The 23,716-nt window shown below is 40.4% G+C and overlaps 1 protein-coding gene across 1 annotated transcript; it reads right to left on the reverse strand.

Annotated features, from left to right (window-relative positions):
* Positions 1-5,717: 5,717 nt before the first annotated feature.
* LOC139983165 (peptide chain release factor 1-like, mitochondrial) lies at positions 5,718-17,021 on the reverse strand. The gene is made up of 7 exons (XM_071996542.1): positions 16,575-17,021; positions 14,851-15,480; positions 14,221-14,303; positions 11,732-11,915; positions 9,889-10,052; positions 8,292-8,409; positions 5,718-7,311 (listed from the first exon to the last, which is right to left on the reverse strand). Exons 2-7 carry the CDS (start codon positions 15,437-15,439, stop codon positions 6,947-6,949), a joined length of 1,503 nt encoding a protein of 500 aa, XP_071852643.1. The 5' UTR covers positions 15,440-15,480; positions 16,575-17,021; the 3' UTR covers positions 5,718-6,946.
* Positions 17,022-23,716: the final 6,695 nt, after the last annotated feature.

The raw sequence follows: 23,716 nt of genomic DNA on the forward strand, positions 1-23,716 counted from the left end.
TCTGTTGACCCCAAATGACCTTTGACATTCACCAGAAACATTAGGCTTCTTTTCAGTGGCGGCGGAACCGGGGGGCTTGGGGGGGCTCAGCCCCCCCAATGAAAAAGTTGAGGGGGCAAATGCATGATAAGCCCCCCCAATATTTACCAAGGCTCCGAAACGTGCATCTGCCCATTTTTCAATGCATACTTGTCGATCTGTCCGATGCACACGTATACTATATTGGTGTAATAATTTTAGTAATTGCTGGGGGACCCTCGGCCCGTCCCCTGGCTATAGACCACATATTGTCACCCCAACCGCGTCTTCACGCCCCGTGAAAAGTGGAAGCAGTGAGTGTGAGTACCGGTAAGCGTAACACAACTTCGTCTTAGGCCAATGACTTGCCTCATTTCAGCCAGTTCTCCAACATCCCCTTACTTAGTGGCGGAGCGTCCATATATACAGTCAGGGGCGGATACCCCCCCCCCCTGATGGACTCAAATGGACTGCTGGCGCCCTTTTCAGCTTTTCACTACTTTTTACTTATTCGCGATTATTGACTATTTTATTGCGCTCTCATATACCTATTGACATTTGTCATATTCTGTTGGTGTAATTTTCCGACAAAATGGCGACGACACCTATTTATTCTCCGTTTATCTGCAAATTAGCAAGGCCCGGAAAGGGTCATTTCCTGCAATCTAGGGAGTATCTTTACTCAAAAATTTTCTGTACGCTCCGCGCCAACCTGTGGTGGCGCTCTGCTTAGATAGTGTCGAAAGCGCCCCTACAGACCATTCTTGCCCCCCCCCTGATCAATACCCCTGGCTCCGCCACTGACCTTACTACACTCAAAAACGTCTTTGCGAGTACACTACGAGTAATAGCTACTCTCTTAAAACACCATCGAATATACAAATTACAATGTTTTTACAGACTTTTACGTGCAATCTGAGAAATTGCAGGCTTGAGACCCAAATTTTAGGGCTAGGTATTCGCAGCATAAAACACTCGGGAAGTGCCGTTTCCGGCCATCTGGGGGTTTGAAAAAACCCAAAATTTTCTTGTACGCTCCGCGCCAACCGATGGTGGCGCTCCGCTTAGATAGTCTCCACACATTAGCCCCCCCAATAATTTTTCCGTTCCGCCGCGCCTGCTTCTTTTACTCAATGTGGTACTTCTACACACCAAATATGAGGTCTGCCAAAGCTTCCCTTCATGAGATATCGTGCTCACAAGGTATTCATTATGCATTACAGATTATCATGGAAACCACAAAAGCGTGAAAATCAGGGAACGCACATAAGCTGCCGACTGACAGAACAACAACAAACGAGGGGGCAATCAACGGAATTGCATATCTCAGCAAACACTGCTTTGAAATGAACAAATTTATCATTAGATATGATATAATAATATTATAATAATCAGCAGGTATTTTTAAGACGCTGAAGCAACCACAAAATGTGGGAGAAGCCTGCAACAACTTATGGATTACAACTTACACGTGGGGTGGCTTCCAATTCAACATTTTTAACTCAAATTTGGAATGTTTTCAATTTAGAAAGTCATTTCAGATGGGAAAACCGTAGATTGCTCTTGGATGAAAAACTCACCTTGCTATGACACGGCAGGATTTCGAACCCGGAACCTCCCGATTGCTAAGCCTCATTGCTTCAAATGCAACCGCCTTCATCCACTCAGCCACATATGCAATCTGGCAATTTACCGTTTTTTGAAGTTAACATGCCTACATTTTCCTGTGAAACCTTCACTGAACAAAACTAGGCTAGGAGTCCTGTCTCCAGAATCACACATTTAACAGTGATAAAGTTATTGTGAAATTTTCCTCTTTTTTTATTCTAACTTTTAGCACTAGGAAGATCACAATGACCACGTACTCATTGGCAATCAGTGAAAAGGTAATAATACAAAGACTAGGCCGACTTTTTCTTATTGCGCGCTTCGACGCAGGGCACAGACCTAGGCTATACGCGCCTATGAACAATGCAGTATATATATCGCGCGTATTCACGCATGCGTTCACAATTTATAGGCTAGATCCGGACGTACGTGAAGGTGAACCGCGTCACAAAACTGCGACTTTTTCATTTTGAACGCGCTACCATCGCATCGCGCGTTACCGCAATAGTAACCCTGTGTGGCACGTAGACATTTTATTGGAAATCACAAAGTCAGTCAACTAAGCCAAGTTTTCACACATAACTGGACCGGGCCCGGCATATTATTGTACTTCGTAGCCTAGTTGAATTAATCATTTTTAATCAATAAACAAAACAAGAAATAAACAGATTTTTTTTCTAAATGGAAGCATCATATTTTTTAAAAAAGACAACAGTTCGGAGTGAGAAACAACTAGTACAGGAATGCGACGAAGAAAAGCAAAGGTAGAAAAAATGCAATTTCCACGCTTACAATAGTCAAGGAAAGCCAGCTTTCCAAATGAGGAGGGGTGCATGATGTGTAAATACTGGAGACCCAGTATGGAAGTTTTGTCTCGCCTTTATAATATACACAGAAAAAGGTGTTGCCGTTAAATTAGCCTTAAGTTCCCCCCTTGTAGGGGAATATGTGTATACCCGATCCTTCTACCCACCCCTCACCAAGAGAGCAATATTTTAATCACGATCAAACTACGATAGTGATCAACTTCCCGACGGCCATTTCTGGAAATGTGCCAAACAGCGTCACATGACCCCGTGCCATGGTAACGCCCCTAAAAGCTTTGGTATCGATTTCACACCGATGCATGCAAGGTATAATCGTAAAATCCAGGAAAATCCAACATTATCTACAAAAGGACATTTTGTGAGAACTAAATAGGCAGCTCACTAACTAAAGCATGACACAATATTGTCTGTAGAATCTTGCTAATTATACACCATTAGGTCAGTTCATGAGATGTATGACAAGCCCTGTCAAGGAAAACGTAAGGGATTTAGGCCTGACATTAGATATGTTTACACTGTTACTTTGTCAAGGACAAATTGTCCTGAAGGTACAACCAAAGCATGCCGTTCTGTTCATATGAAGGTAAACGAACGTAGTTGATTGATTCATTAGAATTTAGAAAACAGTGCGATTGATTTTAAACTAATCTAGCCCTTCACTGAATAGCCGGCGTTAAAATTTTATTACAGAAACACTATACAGAGATTTAACAACTATTTATCTGGCAAACCAAAAAAAAAAAAAAAAACGGGTGAAGAGAAACAATATCCACTCATACTAAATTTATTCTTCCCTTTTAATTATCAAGATCAAAATTCTGAGTTCAGTCACCACTTAAGGGGTTAAGTCAACCTTCAAGTGCTGATTATATTAATCGGAAAGGACTTTTGAAGGTTAACTGATGGAGTGGTCTGCTTATGTAATAGATGGCGCAATTCCTAATCGCATGTGAGCTAGAAACGAATTACATGTGGTAGTGCGTGTACTTGCAAGCGTTCCTTCCCCTGCATACACGTACCGTAAATGTCGATTTGTCGGTGTTTTTCTCCAGCTACAACCCCCCGTCCCCTCCTCAATCGCCCTCTGTATGTCATGTGTGACGAATCCGCAAATATCCACCGCTTATCAGGGGTAGATTTACTATCGTGGTGGGGCTCTGGAGGAGGGGATGCCAGGCCCAATGATATATTTCCAGTCTTGTAGCTAATACTATTGTTGAGAAATCGGATTTAAGTCGTTCACTTGACTGCAGTTGCGGGCCCGTTTTCCACGGGGATGGGGGAGTTCTGGGCAATACCCCTCCCCCCCCCCAAAAGATATTCGTATATGCCTACCCCTTTTCAAATCTATGGTCTCAGTAATGGACCTCTATGGTGGATCCATGCAAATGCCACCCTCAAACAAAAATTCTGCCCCTTCAAATTTGGGAGTATACGGCACATTACGTTTTTATTTTATTTTTGCCCTGAGCACTATATAGAGGGTCCCGAAAAATATTTTCTCTTAGGGGGTGGGGGGGGGTTCCCATAACAATTTCTGGTACATCCCCCAACTTGCACCATGACTGTAATTAACAAACTTCAGGCAATAACAATTTATATTATAAAGTTTTGTTGATGTTATGTAATGAGAAATGTGATCGTTCAAATCTTTCTATAAAGAAAACACTGGCTTTCTTAGTGTGGCACTGCCCAGTGTGTATTGGTTGCAATGGTCGACCATGTGGATACTGCACTGTATATACTATATGTGCGCTAAATCTCGGTATGGGAATATGAACGTACATCAACTACTGACATGATGAGAGTTCACCGCCTCTCCCCCCACCCCCCCCCCCCCGCCCCCCTCAAGACAATATTAATTGACTCGGGGAATTCCGCCCCCCCCCCCATTTTTTTTAACATCCTAGTGCTAACACTGGTGCTAACTATTCTAGGTACAACACTGGGTATGTGGGAGTTGACTGAGTGCAAAAACATAGTATCCAAATTGGGACAGTTTATATATTTATATACATATATATATATTTTTTCCTATAGTCTTATCATTAATATACATTTCCAAATGCCATAAAACATGTCAGCAAGGGATTCTTCAATAGTGTTCAATAACTCATAGAAATGAACTCTGACAAGAAAAGGTACCATCCGAACCAACTTGCACAAGAGAATGTTCTTACATGAAATAAACCAAGATGCCGCCTTTAAAAAAGACTTGTCGCAAAATTAATTTTGAAAATATTTTATAGACAGTGGATATCCAATGCCTATCTGTTTCTAAGTTGTTTTCCTATAAAAAAAAATTCTTTGAGAAATGCTTGGACTAAATGACTGGAATATTGAGTCTAATACAAAGGGCATTAGGTCAGACACTATTGTACAGTCTATACATGTAGCTATGGTCAATAACCACAACACAGTGTACATAGCAGCAATGGACATCTCAGGTCTAGATAAAAGATAACAAGGTATCACGTTTCATTACTGTCTGCATTTGGTAGCGACACGAAAAAAACTTCACTTGCAAGCAACAGAAAGTTACCTTTTTTCAGAGGGCGGCACACGGTTTGAGGCGCGTCTTCAATGCCTTTAAAGTAACATTTCTGAGACTAAGCATACTTTAAAGTTGTATATCTTAGAAACCAGAACAGTTGTAGGAACATTACTACCACTGAAATGTTCCCTTTTTTTTTGCACTATAACATATCAAGACTAACATTTTGCCTATTAAAATCATCGTTTAACTGAATCTTGTTTCTTTCTTTAAATACTGTAAAAACAAACATGTTAGCAAGTTTCCTTCTATGCTGCTTAATTGCTCATACAATAAACTCCAAATTCTTTCAATCTAGCAAAAAAATACAAACTTGCCCAAGAACAAAATAAAATGAAAATGTTTATATTTGATTGACAAAATTAATGTGACAGTGTCTGTCAACAGTGTTTCGACAGTATTAGTGTTGTAGTACCTTCATGTTATAACCTTTAGCCTATTTCTATATGTAAATACTGCCCTCTATTTTCCTGTCTTCTCCTATACTCATTGTTAAACTTCATTACCTATTTATTCAAGAGTGATTTTTTTTATCAGAGAATATCAAGAAATGTAAGGACCTTCACAGTCAGGGGTTTTCCTTATATCAAGGTTCCGTGAAAACTGCGAATAGAAGAAAGTCGAACCACAAAAAAATTCTATGCGTCCTCTTTGTAGCTAATTGGCACGTTCACATTAATGTGATAAAGCATGTAAGAAGTCTGTATATGTAGGGATGCACCGGATATCCGGTCCGGCCGGACTATCCGGCCGGATAGTGAGCAATTATCCGGTTCCGGTTCCGGCCGGATATTTTTCAAAATCCGGCCGGATCTTTTTCAAAATCTGGCCTGAATTATTCCTTAAAAAGGTGTTGGTATTAACTTAAATCAATGTAAACTATTTCCAAAAATTAATAAAAACATTCAAAGTAAGGAAAAATTAGGTTTAACATGTTTAATTTAATTTTCTCAATGGTCTGACCCACTGTTTCTAAAGATCCAATTAAATAATCTTTTTATTCAGTATGAAGTATGAGATTTGTGAAATGTAGCTTCCCGTTTTAAAACAAACTTTTAAGGTAGTATGCAGTATTTTTCCAGCAAACAAATTTACATACTGTATCAAGCTTGTCAACAATTATATTGTAGTTATTTTAAGAATGTAGATTACACCACTTCAAGTCATATTTAATCTCATAAATGGGGTTTTAATTTCACCTTCTTTATAATATGCGTATACCTCACCTAAGATTTGCTCCTTGTTTCATACTTCTACTTCTTATTAAGGATTTTCTTTTGAGTAATGAAAAAATCCGGTTCCGGCCGGATTTTATCCGGCCGGATTTCATGTACTATCCGGCAAAATCTGGTTCCGGCCGGATCCAAAATTTTGGATCCGGTGCATCCCTATCAGTATATGATTACAATTGATCCCAGACATTTCTTACAGAGTAAGTATTATGATCTACCAATTTATAAACAGATAAAAAGCATATTTTAAAAGGCTACCCTCTTTTGGTTATCTCCAGTCACGGTACGACTCAGGAGGACTGTACAACCTCTTTGATATTATTTCCTAACTATCAGATACCATGGCAGATTGGTCTACCAGCTTAGTGGGTCAGAACCGGTGCCCTGCTGGGTCCGAAGAGCTACCAGGTTGAGTGCCTGAAAGAGCCGAGGTTTTCTCGGCCATGATATCTGTTTGTTGGCACCCAGTGCCAAAACAAAAAAACTCAAACATGGGTTTCTTTTTTTTCAAGGTCCCAAACATGACACGGTGGATCACTGGTAGCCAATTTTGCCACGGTCCTCCTTTACACACCTACCCCCTCCCCCCCCCCGCCTAACCCCTCCTTGTTTGAGGTATGCACCAGCTGAACTTAATTATTAGTCCCATTCTTGCAAAATTGCATCAAGGAATAACATTGCACCACGCCCTCTCATTCGCTCATCCGTCATAACGGATTCCCCTGTCGACCTGACCTAATAAATTCCTCGACTTCAAATCTCAATATTTCTTCCATTTTTTGCTCCACCAATCTGTCCGTCATTTCTTCCAGCAGCTCTCCGCCGGAGAGGAATGCCTCCATCCCGTGGACGCTAGCTCCGAGGCGATGATCCGTGATGCGATCCTGGGCGAAGTTGTAGGTGCGGATCTTCTCCGACCTGGCCGAGCTCCCGACTTGTTGCTTCCTGAGAACCTGCTCCGCTCTCATCTGCTGATCGAGCTGTCGCGAGTAAATCTTCGCCTGCAACAGCTGCATAGCTATCTGTTTGTTCTTGATCTGGGATCGTTCCTGCTGACACTCTGCAACCATACCTGTGGACATCAAGGAAGCCAAGAATGAAGACAAAACTTCAGAAGACATTAAGGTATTCTATCTTGTCTTACTAAGCAGGTAAAACTAAATTCCCTGTGGTTTCAGGAACTGGGCTTCAAAGAATCATATGATTCACAAAACCCGGCATAGGACCTGTAAAGTACCAGCCAGCTTGAAACTCAAGAAGACATTAAGGTTAGTCTATCCAGTCTTACTCAGCAAGTAATACTAAAATCCCTGCGGTCTCAGGAACTGGCTTCAGGAACTGGTTTCCTTAATAAATCATATGATTCACAAAACCTGGCATGTAGGACCTGTAAAGTATCGGCCAGCTTGGAACTCCAGAAGACTTTAAGGTATTTCTATCCAGTCTTACTGAGCAAGTAATACTAAAATCCCTGCAGCTTCAGAACTGGCTTCAAAGAATCATATGATTCACAAAGCCCGGCATAGGACCTGTAAAGTATCGGCCAGCTGAAACTGCAGAAGACTTTAAGGTATTTCTATCCAGTCTTACTTAGCAAGTAATACTAAAATCCCTGCAGTTTCAGGAACTGACTTCAGGAACTTGTTGACTTACTGAATCATATGATTCACAAACCTGGCATAGGACCTGTAAAATATCAGCCAGCGGAAACTCCAGAAGACATTAAGGTATTCTATCCAATCTTACTTAGCAAGTAATACTAAAATCCCTGCGGTTTCAGGAACTGGCTTCAAAAACTGGTTGACTTAAAGAATTTTATGATTCACAAAACCCCAGCATAGGACCTGTAAAGTAACAGCCAGCTTGAAACTCCAGAAGACATTAAGGTATTTCTATCCAGTCTTACTCAGCAAATCGCCTCACAATTAAAATGCACTTTTTCACCAACTGGTGCAAGAAATATCTACACAACAATTTCTTTCAATTTGAATAAAACTTTCGTAATTTGTTTTTGTCATTGGTATGTACTGTGTGTTACCATACATTTCTCACCTGTTGGTAAATGTACAATCCTAACAGCACTGTCGGTGGTGTTGACATGTTGGCCACCGGCTCCACTGGCTTTCTTTGTTTCCATCTTGAGGTCTTTGCTTTCCAGCTTAATATCAATCTTTGAAATATAAAGCAAATAAAATGATATAACTAATAATAATCTATCAAGTAGCATATATGAATATTTATGGGAAAAATATATATATATTTATATATATATATATATCTATAAATATATATATCTATATATATCTATATCTATAACTATATCTATATCTATATATATATATATATATGTTCTGGCTTTTACTCATTACGATTTCAATTATACATATTCATTTGCCTTTGTTGTTTACCTCCATTGCATTAACAAATGTCTGTTCAAAGTATCTCTTTTGAGATCCGGCTTTAGTAATCACAAATGACTTCGAGTTGGTTAGAATCATGTTTGATCTCTAGAGTAAGGCAAAATATGTCACCAAAAACAGAACTAGTATTGTGTGGAATTAAAGTGGGATTACGACCTTCCTTACCAGTTTCGAACCTCTGTGCTTATAATAAGCGTCCATAGCCTAGTGGTTAGGGTGTCCGCATATAAAGCAGGAGGCCCGGGTTCGAATCCCGGTGGAGGCTGGAAGTTTTTTCACTGTTCTGGATTTTACAACTCATTACGATTTCAATTATATATGTATAGATACATATATCTATATATATCAATATAATATATATATATATATATATATATATATATATATATATATATATATATATATATATATATATATATATATATATATATACATATATATATATATATATATATATATATATACATATATATATATATATATATATATATTTATATATATACGTATATGATTTCCTTGATAACTTTGCCCTGACACTGAGGATTGTTATGAATTTGATCTATTCTATTACTGCCCATTTAGCCGTACGCCTCAGCCCCAAACCCTCTGACAGATTTTCCAGTTGATCTATCTATCCGATGAGTCGTATCCTTTCTCAAACTCTGGTTGCATTAATTGATTAATTGATGTTATAATCAGGTATACAGACAGATGTAGGAAGCTACATGTAGATAAGCTAAAGAGGTAAGGTAGGAACGAAATCAACTCGTCCAGTTCAAGGAGAAGAACTTGGTTCAATGAATAGATGAAAAGTTAGCATCAGCTATATAAAAGTTTCAGATGTGGCAAAATTAGTTACCTCTTGGCTAATGGGCAAATCCTTGACATGTTTTTGTCACCAATGTAACTTTCTATCACACTGCCCTTTTCTTACAGAAGCAAACTCCGGGGAACAGCCCAGCCACTGCGAAGGGATTTTGTCTATTCTTCTTTACGGCTAGTTACTCCTGGCAGGGTGGTATTGCCAGGGCAGCCTCACCCCCCCCCCCAGTAAAGTCAGCTTTCCCCTCTCTCTATTTTTTCATTTTTGTTTAAAAACCTGCAGGAGCTCAATCAGACTTGTCCCTCCCCCGCCCCCCCCCCCACACCTCATTCCCCTCATCACTATTCTGACTGAAACATAATACAGTCAAGCCCAAAACAAGAAGAAAGAGAACAAACTAACTAACTTGTTTTGGCTGAGGAAGCACGGCGACTGACATTGTACTAGTGTGCACCCTTCCAGCCTTTTCTGTTTTAGGAATCCGCTGTACTCTATGCACGCCGGCTTCAAACTTAAATCTCTTGTAGGCTTGGTGACCCGTCACGCTGACCGTTGCATGCCTCACTCCACCTGAGGGCAAAAGGGAAGCAGAAACCACCAAATATTTGAGGGAATGATTTTATCCGGTATCGTATCGCAAAATGGGTAAACAAGTGTAAAAGGTGCATCCCAGCAGTCAAAACATTATCATAACATTTTTAAAAGAGTCTATAAAATATGTTTTGATAACATTAAATGTGGTGTTATAAAAATGTCGGCATAAAGATTTTATGAGATATTAATGTTATATTAATGTTTTAACGAAAAAAAAAACGTTTTGAAATAATAGCCTGAAAATGCTTTCGTGACATATCTATTACACCACAAATAACGTTATCAAAACAAAAGACGAAACGTTTTAATAACGTTTTAAAAAACGTTTTTGTGTTTGCTGAGATACTGTAGCAGTTTTCTTGTTGATAGGAGTTGTAGTATTTTTAATAGGAGACAAGGTTCAGAGCCTACAACACTGCTACATAAAATTTAAACACTTATTTAAAAACAGTTTAATCACATATTTAAACACAATTTAAAATTTAATTTACTGTCTGGTTTATATTGGTTAATATACACAGGACACACAGTTGTGGTGTAATACACAATCTATAAAACCACCATTTAACTGTTTAGGTTTGATGTACTGTTAGTCAAAACAATGAACACAGCAACACCATTAATTACATGAAGGAACATCTATCTACTTTAATACACTTTCTAGTCCTCTGTCGTAAGAGAAACAAATACTCTGAATCTCAAAACAACAGCCGTGCATTTGCATTTGGGCTCATTCTATGCAGAAAAACCAAACTCAAAATGGAATACTAGGTCACTGGAATAATAACTGCAACAGAGGCAGATCTCTGTTTCATTTTTAAACAAAAGAGGTTAAATTCACCTTCTTCAGTAGCGAGAATGTGGTCAGTGGAATCGCAGACAATTTGCTGTTAATATCTATGAAGACCCCCTGAAAGTTGAATGGGTTCCATATGAGATGGCATTGAATTGTTGATCCATAATTAACTCACAGATGTTGCATTTGAGTCAATGTTTGTATGTATGTATATATATGTAGATAGATTATTCCAGTGACCTAGTAATCCATTTTTCAATGAGTGGTTTTCCCACACAGAATTAGTTCAGATGCAAATGCACGGCTGCTGTTCGAGATTCAGATTTGTATATATATATATATATATATATATATATATATATATATATAAGATACCAAACATTTTCCTAAATCCAGTTGAACCACAGATGCTGCATTTGAGTTAATGTTTGTATGTATGTATCTATAGATAGATTATTACTGTGACCTAGTAATCCATTTTTCAAAGAGTGGTTTTTCCACACAGAATTAGTCCAGATGCAAATGCACTGCTGCTGTTCATTAATACCAAACATGTTCCTCAATCCAGTTGAACCCCTGACTGCTACACAAGTCAATGTACCATATCTATTAGGGAAGATATTTACAAATTTATATCCAGTCACTTGGCTTTTAGAAGTTTAGAGACTCAAGTCATGATTGGTTGCAACACTGGTTGAGGGATAAATAGAACCGTATCTGTGTGATCACCTCTGTTATTTTACATCATGAATGGTAGCAGTGTTGTCATTATCAAACTTAGTTGATTTTCTCGCTTCATGTGTTTTCAGAAATCAACAGCTGGTGGCGCTTACCTAAATCAACCGCTGTTGGCGCTTACCTAAATCGGTCGTGTCAAACTCCAATACTTGGAATCTCCAGTTCATGTGGGACGCAAATCTCTGGTACATGTTGAATACGTCTGCTGCGAACAACATGGCCTCCTGACCTCCGACCCCCGCAGAGAGCTCGATTATGACGTCGTTATCATCATGAGCATCTTTCGGAGATACCAGCTGCGTGATCTGGAGATCAAAAAATAAAATTAAAGGTATAAATCACTCTAAAGGGTTAACAATTTCCTTAAAAATTCAAACAAAGATATGTCACGCATTCCAAACGGGGAATCTCCACAAATTTAAAATGACTGGAGAAATTTATTAGTTTATCATCGGAAGAACACGGATATACCTCCCAGCTTATTAACTCACTCAATAACTCCAATGACAGATAACTAAAAGAACGACAGTATTGCAGGCGCTAGTCTTGTAACAGAGAGGTCAGAGGTCATTGTAGTATATTGATACAGTTTGTGTATTCTGATGTAGTCTTCCAAAGGGTTCTTCGAAACCTTCAATATGACCTACATACCATTTATCATATTGTATATACACCAATATGTATCAATTTAGATCAGTTCGGCATTACTAGTTTCTCATGTGTTTTGTTTTGCGTGTTTGGTTTGGTTTATTAAGTGAGCTAAGCCCAGCAGATACATCAGTCATTGGTTCAAATCCCATCCATTGCATCTTTCGTATTACATCACCGGCCTCAACAAAGACTTGGGACCCCTTAACAACTATCAGTTCTACAATAATAATTAATCCGTTCTTTGCTCCTTAATTCGCTTCCTGGTGTGGTTCCTGTCATGGTTTGTTTGGTTTTAATTCCATCAATGCAACTCACACTTATCTAGCGTCATTCTTTCATTGTGTTACATTTTGTACTTCTCATTCGACTGCCAAGTATTTCTGACGAAGCTCCCAGGGGGACCAAAATTTCCAATATATTTTCTAAAACTTAACTCCTTATTTGTCAATTAAGAGTCATATCTTATTTCTCTGGTTTTCTCTGATATTTTCTTTTGGAGTGAACGTGGATTTTCGTTATATTATATATAAAAAAGCTGATTTTGTTTCTTAGAATCACCTCTCTGCCATTTTCTGGGTAAGTTACAGTTTGAAAGAAAATGGGCCGTGAACCCTGGTTACATATCAAGCAAGATACTGTGACTTCTGTCTGCCGCCCTCACCACAGCAATGGCTGTAGGGGGATTGCCACCAGCTAAGAGATGGAGAGCTCAGCTGGTATAGAGCTGGGCGTGTGACCCAGAGGTCACTGGTTCGCATCCTGTGTAACCATAAATTCCTCTGCTCTTTTCCATAATTAAAAGACTTTTAATTGAGTTGTTTTGTGACCATTGTTTTAGTACCAATATATGATAATTGCAAAGTGCTGATAAAAGCAAGATTGTAAATGTAAAAAAGTATTAGGCACCCAGTCCTACATCTCTCATCAAATAATACAATTTATTAGAGACTTTACAAGCCATAATTCTTAAAATATCCTCACATAGACAAACCCAGTACTACTGTAGACACAGGCATGTCAAACCAGTGAGAAATTTGCATTTTTTTTTTCTCCCAAAATAATATATATTTCAAATTTGCCCTTTCATATGGGATTGTAGTCTTGGGTAATTTCAACAACAAAAACCACAAAATCAAATCATAACACATACTGTAAACAAAAATACAATTCTGCTTTAAATTTGTCATAAATTTTGTTAACATATATATATATATGTGTTCTTAGTTCCAACCTTTGTCTGCATACCATTTATCATTTTTGTGATAGTTTTCAATTTTAGCCAAGGAATGAGAGTGTGTTTGTGAACTCTCACTGGCATGATAGGACAATCTTTGTCAAAAACAAAAAGAAAAGAAAGTTAATGGAAAGATTTAAAGTTTTGTTTTTCTAGATAGGGCTTAAAAGAATAGTGCCGGGGAAAATAGAGGAAAATAAAACAGAGGTAAATAATCTAAGTATTGCAGTGAAACTTGCATTCAGTTCCTATGTACCCTTGTTGAGGTATTGACAGTTGAAGTTTTTCTACCAAATGTGAACTTATAGCAAACAGGTGTGACGTCATAGTTACACACTGACAAATAATGTTTTGGATTTATTTTTCAGTCTATTGATTTGACCTTGGATTGGAAAGCTTTACTAGTTTGCCTGAAAGGGTTGTGAAGTTTATAAAATACTCAAAACCTATGGTACATTCACATTATGGTTGCATCCAATTGTGGAGTATAAATTAGACATAAATTTTGAAGGAAACTAAAACATTATTTATCAGTGTGCAACAAGGACATCACACCTGTTTGCTCCAAGTTCACTTTTGGTATGAAAGGTGGCAACTTCAACTGTCAATATCTCAAAAACGGTAAACAGGAATTGAATGGAAATTTCGCCACAATGCTTAGATTATGTTTCTCTGTAACATTTCAAAGAGAAATTTTAACCAGGACTATTCTTTTAATACTGTACCTCTTCTCCAACTGCCTCCAACCTCTCTTTGTATTCATCAAGTTCTTGATGAGCAAGTTCCTTCATTTCTTGATCCTGATCATCTAGGAAGTAATACAACAGATAGTTGAAACTTAGTACCTTTATTACATATATGTTATAAAGGTTTAGCCTTTGAAGAAGACAGTCAAATACAAGATGATACAAAAGCAATGGCTGTATGTTCCAACATTTTAAAAGGAAGTCTAATTAAAGTTGATTAAAACATTAGTTTAACTACAGTAACACTTAAATAGCTCACTTTATTTCAATCATAAATGCTGATCATAATAATAATAATCATAATAATATAGTAAAAATAATAGTAATAGTAATAATTTGAATTATGGCATTATTTTAGTTATATGACTTTATGATATGATGTCCAAATACACAGTAATTCTGATATCTTTATATATCATAAACATATTATATATAAATATTATTAAATATTAATCATATGAAACAACAGCCAAACTCAACCATGAAAACACACTGTGGCAAGTAACACATTATTTTGACGGCAAATTTCAATTCAAATTTTACAATATTCAAGTGTGCTGTACATTACAGATTCTTCTAAGTTATAGTTATAAATATAAAGTACAGTACCTTCCAAAAGAGGTTGCACGGTCTGTACATCTTTTTGTAATTGTAGCCATTCCTGTATCTTAGTTGCAGCTAACGATAGCTCAGAAATTAGTTTACTAGCCCTCTTTCTTTCTTTTTCTGGGATATTGGCTCTCGTTACCATCTCCTCTGCTTCACTGTATCGTCTCAAAACGTCCAATACAAATTTCCGAAAATCTGGGTCGTCCAAAGTAAGACCCTTCTCTGCTGGCGAAGCAGTCTGCACATTCCTTGCGATAACAAAATCCCACAGAAGCTTAGCCTTCTCGTCCAAAGGACGCAGTGCACTTGGTGTTTGCTTTTGTGAATAACTTTGTGTATTTATGAGTCTTTTGCAGTAACTTGGATGTCCCTTTAAGTGACTAGGGCTCCAGCAACAACACGGTCTGTTGAGGGAAACTATTTTGGCAACCTTACTTCTGATAGGTGTGTTCGTATATAGTCGAAAAGTGACTGATTTCCTTAACGAGCAAGCATCTTTTTCGGTCCGTAGCAGAGGTCTCTTCAAAATATGGATCAGTGTTTTCTCACCTTGTTGCCAATATGGCCGAAGGAGAATGTTAATGCTCATTGTGCAGTTTTGGTTATGTTCCCAAAATGGTTTGGAAAATGCTGTAGAGGAGAAAGAAACATATAAAGATGAGGTTCTAGGGTCCATGTTAACTTTAGAAGTTAAATATTAGCATATGAAATGAAGTCTATAGAACTTTCTGCCAATAGTGAGAAAGAGAGGGAATGCCAGCCCCACGCTAAACCTTAGCTGAGCACCCTACAGTTCTGTGATATATGTTAGTTATTATCTAATCGACCGTTATTACTCACTGTATAATATCACCTGTCATGTGCCTGCGATGGCCATTATTACTCACTGTAAAATATCACCTGTCATATATATATGCCTGCAACCTACATGCCAATAGGGTCAGTTTGTGACCCTTCCGGACACCTGCTGAGTCTGCCTTATTTACTGTATGTTATTATATAATATCAGATATGAATGAGGACAGTTGCTATATGTGTACTGACCAAGGAAGACACGGAATAAATGGTTAACGGATACATTCGTTTCCTGTGTACAGTACTTATTTTTTCAGGTTAATTACATTCATTCTACTACTTACAATATACTGTACGCTTGCGACATAACAAGTACACAGCTTTTACAACTCTCCAGAAAATAACCTTGTCTGCATTCATAGCCCCTCCCTCCAATCTAACCGAAGAGATGATGTATAACATTGTCTATATTAGAATGTTTAATAGGTTTAATAAACTTGTGTTAATTTTACTACTTTTTTGTTTGTTTAGTAGGTGATGGTGGTGGTCTTAATACATATACAGATCTTTATAGCAACTGTACATAGCAGCACTCCCCAGAATGAGTTATACTGAAACAGTTGTCTGTTGTCTTAAACCACCACTGTAAACCTAGCCAAGCCTAGGCCCACAGTAGACCTTCTGCAACAGCAACGCAACGCAGGACTGAAAATGATCATCTTGTTTACCACTTTCGCGGCCATTATTATGATATCTCCTCTGCCTGACATGATTGGAGCTCTGCGAATTCAAATTTGTAAATAAATTCTCATAAATATTTAGGATGGAGTCATTCCAGTATCCATAATAGCATACCATGAATGGCATGATACAGTATGCATAACACATTGCTTATCGCGAAATTGGTATTAACAGGAGCAAATACTCACGTAACCCTGCCACCGTATGAAATAGTGCTGAATGTCATATGTATTGGCCAATTTCCAAGTTATAGGAAATATTTTCATAAAGATATGAAACAAATTTTAACACCGCGACGGTGGGTAAGTTTCTCTGTCAGCAATGAGCATTAGAAGGGTAAATTTCAGAGGTGCATGCAGCGATACTTGTAAATCAGATGTTGCAAATTGTAGGTCGCATAAACCTATTACACAACCCACAAAAGTCAACATATAGCTATCGTCACGAATGTAAAGTGTGATGTCATACACGGCATGAACAACTGGTCATGCGAAAATTTTAACGTTAATTTTCTTCAGCTAAACTTGAATACAATTTTTCTACTTGTGAAAGCATCAAGTAGATGCATCGGATTATATTCTGATGTTGATTGGTATACTACTTCACAACCCTGGTAGTGGTAATATAGAGAATAAACTGAAACTGATTCGTACCGCGGAACGGTATTTACAATAATAATAATAATCAGTAATATGTATATATCGCATAACTATCAGCAAAGCTGCTCAAAGCGCTTTACAAATGTAAAACCTAAAAACTAATAGTATAAAAACCTAAATAATAAATATATAGAACCAATACGGCATAATATATAAACGCCTAATTAAAGCAACAATATAAAAAACACCCGTACTAAACGATAATATGAAAATCCCTAAACGCATATAAAATTCAGAAGTATGTAAAAAGTAAAATAGTTTTAAAGAAGAATACACAAAATCATAGTCAATGTTTAAATATAAATAAGTATGAGAAACTATAGTACAGTAAGACAAATAATCAACTTATTTTGAAAACGACATGTAATTTTCAAATTGAAATTTATCTTCTCCGTCTCCTTCTCCTTCTCTTTCTCCTTCTCCTTCTCGGCCTTCTCCTTCTCTTTCTCCTTCTCCTTCTCCTTCTCGGCCTTCTCCTTCTCGGCCTTCTCCTTCTCGGCCTTCTCCTTCTCGGCCTTCTCCTTCTCGGCCTTCTCCTTCTCGGCCTTCTCCTTCTCGGCCTTCTCCTTCCGGCCTTCTCCTTCTCCTTCTCCTTCTCCTTCTCCTTCTTGGCCTTCTCCTTCTCGGCCTTCTCCTTCTCGGCCTTGTCCTTCACCTTCTCCTTCTCCATCTTCTTCTCCTTCTCGGCCTTCTCCTTCCCCTTCTCCTTCTCCTTCTCGGCCTTCTCCTTCTCCTTCTCCTTCTCCTTCTTTTTCTCCTTCTCCTTCTCCTTTTCCTTCTCTTTCTCATTCTCCTTCTCGGCCTTCTCCTTCTCCTTCTCCTTCTCCTTCTCCTTGTCCTTCTCCTTCTCGGCCTTCTCCTTCTCGGCATTCTCCTTCACCTTCTCCTTCTCCTTCTCGGCCTTCTCGGCATTCTCCTTCTTGGCCTTCTCCTTCTCGGCCTTCTCCTTCTCCTTCTCGGCCTTCTTCTCCTTCTCGGCCTTCTCCTTCTCGGCCTTCTCCTTCTCCTTCTCCTTCTTGGCCTTCTCCTTCTCGGCCTTCTCCTTCTCGGCCTTGTCCTTCACCTTCTCCTTCTCCATCTTCTTCTCCTTCTCGGCCTTCTCCTTCCCCTTCTCCTTCTCCTTCTCGGCCTTCTTCTCCTTCTCGGCCTTCTCCTTCTTCTTCTCCTTCTCCTTCTTCTTCTCCTTCTCGGCCTTCTCCTTCTCCTTCTCCTTCTCCTTCTCCTTGTCCTTCTCCTTCTCGGCCTTCTCCTTCTCGGCATTCTCCTTCACCTTCTCCTTCTCCTTCTCGGCCTTCTCGGCCTTCTCCTTCACCTTCTCCTTCTCCTTCTCGGCCTTCTCCTTCTCGGCCTTCTCCTTCTCGGCCTTCTCCTTCTCCTTCTCCTTCTCCTTCTTCTTCTCCTTCTCGGCCTTCTCCTTCTCGGCCTTCTCCTTCTCGGCCTTCTTCTCCTTCTCGGCCTTCTTCTCCTTCTCGGCCTTCTCCTTCTCGGCCTTCTCCTTCTCCTTTTCCTTTTCCTTTTCTTTCTCCTTCTTCTTCTCGGCCTTCTCCTTCTCCTTCTCATTCTCCTTCTCCTTGTCCTTCTCCTTCTCGGCCTTTTCCTTCTCGGCATTCTCCTTCACCTTCTCCTTCTCGGCCTTCTCCTTCTGCTTCTCCTTCTTCTTCTCCTTCTCGGCCTTCTCCTTCTCGGCCTTCTCCTTCTCGGCCTTCTCCTTCTCGGCCTTGTCCTTCACCTTGTCCTTCTCCATCTTCTTCTCCTTCTCGGCCTTCTCCTTCTCCTTCTCCTTCTTCTTCTCCTTCTCGGCCTTCTTCTCCTTCTCGGCCTTCTCCTTCTCGGCCTTCTTCTCCTTCTCGGCCTTCTTCTCCTTCTCGGCCTTCTCCTTCTCGGCCTTCTCCTTCCGGCCTTCTCCTTCTCCTTCTTCTTCTCCTTCTCCTTCTCCTTTTCCTTCTCTTTCCGTCATTCTCCTTCTCGGCCTTCTCCTTCTCGGCCTTCCCCTTCTCGGCCTTCTCCTTCTCGGCCTTCTTCTCCTTCTCGGCCTTCTCCTTCTCGGCCTTCTCCTTCCGGCCTTCTCCTTCTCCTTCTTCTTCTCCTTCTCCTTCTCCTTTTCCTTCTCTTTCCGTCATTCTCCTTCTCGGCCTTCTCCTTCTCGGCCTTCTCCTTCTCGGCCTTCTCCTTCTCGGCCTTCTCCTTCTCGGCCTTCTCCTTCTCGGCCTTCTCCTTCCGGCCTTCTCCTTCTCCTTCTCCTTCTCCTTCTTGGCCTTCTCCTTCTCGGCCTTCTCCTTCTCGGCCTTGTCCTTCACCTTCTCCTTCTCCATCTTCTTCTCCTTCTCGGCCTTCTCCTTCCCCTTCTCCTTCTCCTTCTCGGCCTTCTCCTTCTCCTTCTCCTTCTCCTTCTTTTTCTCCTTCTCCTTCTCCTTTTCCTTCTCTTTCTCATTCTCCTTCTCGGCCTTCTCCTTCTCCTTCTCCTTCTCCTTCTCCTTCTCCTTGTCCATCTCCTTCTCGGCCTTCTCCTTCTCGGCATTCTCCTTCACCTTCTCCTTCTCCTTCTCGGCCTTCTCGGCATTCTCCTTCACCTTCTCCTTCTCCTTCTCGGCCTTCTCCTTCTCCTTCTCGGCCTTCTTCTCCTTCTCGGCCTTCTCCTTCTCGGCCTTCTCCTTCTCCTTCTCCTTCTTGGCCTTCTCCTTCTCGGCCTTCTCCTTCTCGGCCTTGTCCTTCACCTTCTCCTTCTCCATCTTCTTCTCCTTCTCGGCCTTCTCCTTCCCCTTCTCCTTCTCCTTCTCGGCCTTCTCCTTCTCCTTCTCCTTCTTTTTCTCCTTCTCCTTCTCCTTTTCCTTCTCTTTCTCATTCTCCTTCTCGGCCTTCTCCTTCTCCTTCTCCTTCTCCTTCTCCTTCTCCTTCTCCTTGTCCTTCTCCTTCTCGGCCTTCTCCTTCTCGGCATTCTCCTTCACCTTCTCCTTCTCCTTCTCGGCCTTCTCGGCATTCTCCTTCACCTTCTCCTTCTCCTTCTCGGCCTTCTCCTTCTCCTTCTCGGCCTTCTTCTCCTTCTCGGCCTTCTCCTTCTTCTTCTCCTTCTCCTTCTTCTTCTCCTTCTCCTTCTCCTTCTCCTTCTCCTTGTCCTTCTCCTTCTCGGCCTTCTCCTTCTCGGCATTCTCCTTCACCTTCTCCTTCACCTTCTCCTTCTCCTTCTCGGCCTTCTCCTTCACCTTCTCCTTCTCCTTCTCCTTCTCGGCCTTCTCCTTCTCGGCCTTCTCCTTCTCGGCCTTCTCCTTCTCCTTCTCCTTCTCCTTCTTCTTCTCCTTCTCGGCCTTCTCCTTCTCGGCCTTCTCCTTCTCGGCCTTCTTCTCCTTCTCGGCCTTCTTCTCCTTCTCGGCCTTCTCCTTCTCGGCCTTCTCCTTCTCCTTTTCCTTTTCCTTTTCTTTCTCCTTCTTCTTCTCGGCCTTCTCCTTCTCCTTCTCATTCTCCTTCTCCTTGTCCTTCTCCTTCTCGGCCTTTTCCTTCTCGGCATTCTCCTTCACCTTCTCCTTCTCGGCCTTCTCCTTCTGCTTCTCCTTCTTCTTCTCCTTCTCGGCCTTCTCCTTCTCGGCCTTCTCCTTCTCGGCCTTCTCCTTCTCGGCCTTGTCCTTCACCTTGTCCTTCTCCATCTTCTTCTCCTTCTCGGCCTTCTCCTTCTCCTTCTCCTTCTTCTTCTCCTTCTCGGCCTTCTTCTCCTTCTCGGCCTTCTCCTTCTCGGCCTTCTTCTCCTTCTCGGCCTTCTTCTCCTTCTCGGCCTTCTCCTTCTCGGCCTTCTCCTTCCGGCCTTCTCCTTCTCCTTCTTCTTCTCCTTCTCCTTTTCCTTCTCTTTCCGTCATTCTCCTTCTCGGCCTTCTCCTTCTTCTTCTCGGCCTTCTCCTTCTCGGCCTTCTCCTTCTCCTTCTCTTTCTCCTTCTCCTTCTCCTCCTTCTCCTTCTCCTTTTCCTTCTCTTTCTCCTTCTCCTTCTCCTTGTCCTTCTCCTTCTCGGCCTTCTCCTTCTCCTTGTCCTTCTCCTTCTCGGCCATCTCCTTCTCGGCATTCTCCTTCACCTTCTCCTTCTCGGCCTTCTCGGCCTTCTCGGCCTTCTCGGCCTTCTCGGCCTTCTCCTTCTCCTTCTCCTCCTTCTCCTTCTCCTTCTCCTTCTCCTTCTCCTTCTCCTTCTCCTTCTCCTTCTCCTTCTCCTTCTCCCTCTCCCTCTCCCTCTCCCTCTCCCTCTCCTTCTCCTTCTCCTTCTCCTTCTCCTTCTCCTTCTCCTTCTCCTTCTCCTTCTCCTTCTCCTTCTCCTTCTCCTTCTCCTTCTCCTTCTCCTTCTCCTTCTCCTTCTCCTTCTCCTTCTCCTTCTCCTTCTCCTTCTCCTTCTCCTTCTCCTTCTCCTTCTCCTTCTCCTTCTCCTTCTCCTTCTCCTTCTCCTTCTCCTTCTCCTTCTCCTTCTCCTTCTCCTTCTCCTTCTCCTTCTCCTTCTCCTTCTCCTTCTCCTTCTCCTTCTCCTTCTCCTTCTCCTTCTCCTTCTCCTTCTCCTCTCTGTCGTTTTGTTGATTCGAATCAACTAACCATTTTAACATCTCTCCCGGTTATGGATTCCTGGTCACCCTACAATATGTTGACCCCTTCGAGTCTTGGTACTCAGTTACTAACGTTACAATTCACCATGACAACCATTGCTTTGATAAGTGAGCCATAATATGCTCCTGTGATCAACCTTCTATAACACGGTTGTCCAACCTACGGCCCGCGGGCCACAGTCCGGCCCGCCGCAGGGTTGCGTGCGGCCCGCCAGAGAAGCTTCTACGGTGCGAAATTTTAGTGAGCAGATTTATTGATAACAATTTGAAGCTATATATATTAAATCATTCGAACCTTCTGGGTCAAAAAAACTGCATACAGGTCAGTTTGTGTGACACTCTCAGAGGAAGGGGGGGGGGGGGGCGGCTGGACTTTATTCATCTGTTTTATCAGGAAGGAAAATAAATCAGTGGGCTCCACGCGCAGTGCTCACATTTTGTTGCCTTGGGCTTCGGGCAAAAAAAAAAAAACAAGCGTAGGGTTCAGGCGGCCCCTTCTTCATCATAATCATTCCATGTGGCCCTCCTCTGCAAAAGGTTGGACAACCTTTTCTATAATATCTCATCATACCCGATAAGGTAATAAGTTTAACCGAAGATCTGTTCCGTTCAACTACTATATTTTAATGAAACACTTTGTTGTAATTAAAAGGACAAGTGACTTTCGAAAGAAAAAAGGGATTGGTGATATTTATCAAAAGAATATCTGTTCAGGTCAGTTGGTTTCGTGGCGAAATGCAATTAAAAAGGGTCAAAAACCATAAATTGTACAGTTAACCATATAATACCTTCAGTTACAAAAACGTCAGTGTCAGCAACAAACCCACTCAATTCTTTGTTTTCCTTGAGGGGGGGGGGGGGGGACGTATGACTTATAATCATCGCCATTGCAATGCCAAGGTCAAATTAAACAGTTGAAAAAAATAATAAAACCAAACAACAAGGCTAAAGAAAGTTGTTGACTGGCAATTATAGTGTTTCGTATTGTAAATATATACAAATACAAAAGTATATAATCTGTTACAATAAGTGTGATATATAAAGCAGGTCTTTTATATAGTGTATATCTGTAGAACGGTAAATATTCCTACCAACAAAATGCAACTGTTGAATCTCACCGTACTGGAGCTTAGGAGGTTACGTGGTGACCTGATTCAGGTTTTCAAAATACATGACAGTAGAGATTATATTATATATATATATATATATATATATATATATATATATATATATATATATATATATATACACTAAGAAAATCCACGTATACTACAAAGATATTATTATTATTTAAAAATATCAGAGAAATAAGATATGACTCATAGTTGACAAATAAGGAAATATTGTTGTATACAAAATTTTATTGGAATGTTCGGTCCAACTGTGACCTTCGTCAGCAATACTTGGCAGCGGAATGTGAAACGTAGAAATATTAACACAATGAAAGTATGAAGCTAAATAAGTGTAATTCTTTAGTAGAAAAGATACTAATTTATATATTTATGCAGGGAAATATTGACTCGTTGTAACTGTGAACGTTAACTTTTCAAGTTTCAAGGTTTTGCAGTCTTGTATCAAGGCACGGCCTTCTCACTCGACTTTTACAACATTTAACCCTGGCTTGTCACTGATAACTTGTCACACCCAAGTGTACACAATTCTAGCAACAGTGGCTCTCGGGGGCAGGAAAGTGCGCGCCATTTCAGCGTGTTTGCTGGAGGTCCTTTCCATAGGGTGCAGTCGCAAACCAGCCCACGCTTCTATATCCAGGAAATTATTTCATTTTTACACTTTACTCGAACGTAAGCTCAACTTGAGGCCAGTTTGAGGCCTCGCTTGTTTATCTCGACGTTATTATTTTTTTCCTTGTAAGTATTTATATAATTATAAGGTCAGATCGATATCTTGTATTTCTAATCAACGGCGTTGAAGTGTTGCCCAGATCAGATAAGAAGAGCCCATTTGTTCATATCAAACTACATCTAAATGAATAAATGGCACTATTATTACTGATTGAATTGCTTGCGTGCCACCGTCGTTTGATCAAATATCCAAAAATTCATTTAAAGAGCCATTTTCATTGCAGCGTCCCCAGTTGTGTG

Source organism: Apostichopus japonicus, chromosome 16 (genome assembly GCF_037975245.1).
Source record: "Apostichopus japonicus isolate 1M-3 chromosome 16, ASM3797524v1, whole genome shotgun sequence".
In the NCBI taxonomy this organism is placed as follows: domain Eukaryota; kingdom Metazoa; phylum Echinodermata; class Holothuroidea; order Aspidochirotida; family Stichopodidae; genus Apostichopus; species Apostichopus japonicus.

What these genes read in the sequence shown, in the direction of transcription:
- LOC139983165 (XM_071996542.1), bottom strand. Translation starts at nt 15,439, where the DNA reads ATGAGCATTAACATTCTCCTTCGGCCATATTGGCAACAAGGTGAGAAA. An exon ending in CGTGCAACCTCTTTTGGAAG is followed by an intron (nt 14,304 to 14,850) that starts GTACTGTACTTT and finishes ATTACTTCCTAG; the next exon opens with ATGATCAGGATCAAGAAATG. An exon ending in GATTGTACATTTACCAACAG is followed by an intron (nt 7,312 to 8,291) that starts GTGAGAAATGTA and finishes TGATGTCCACAG; the next exon opens with GTATGGTTGCAGAGTGTCAG.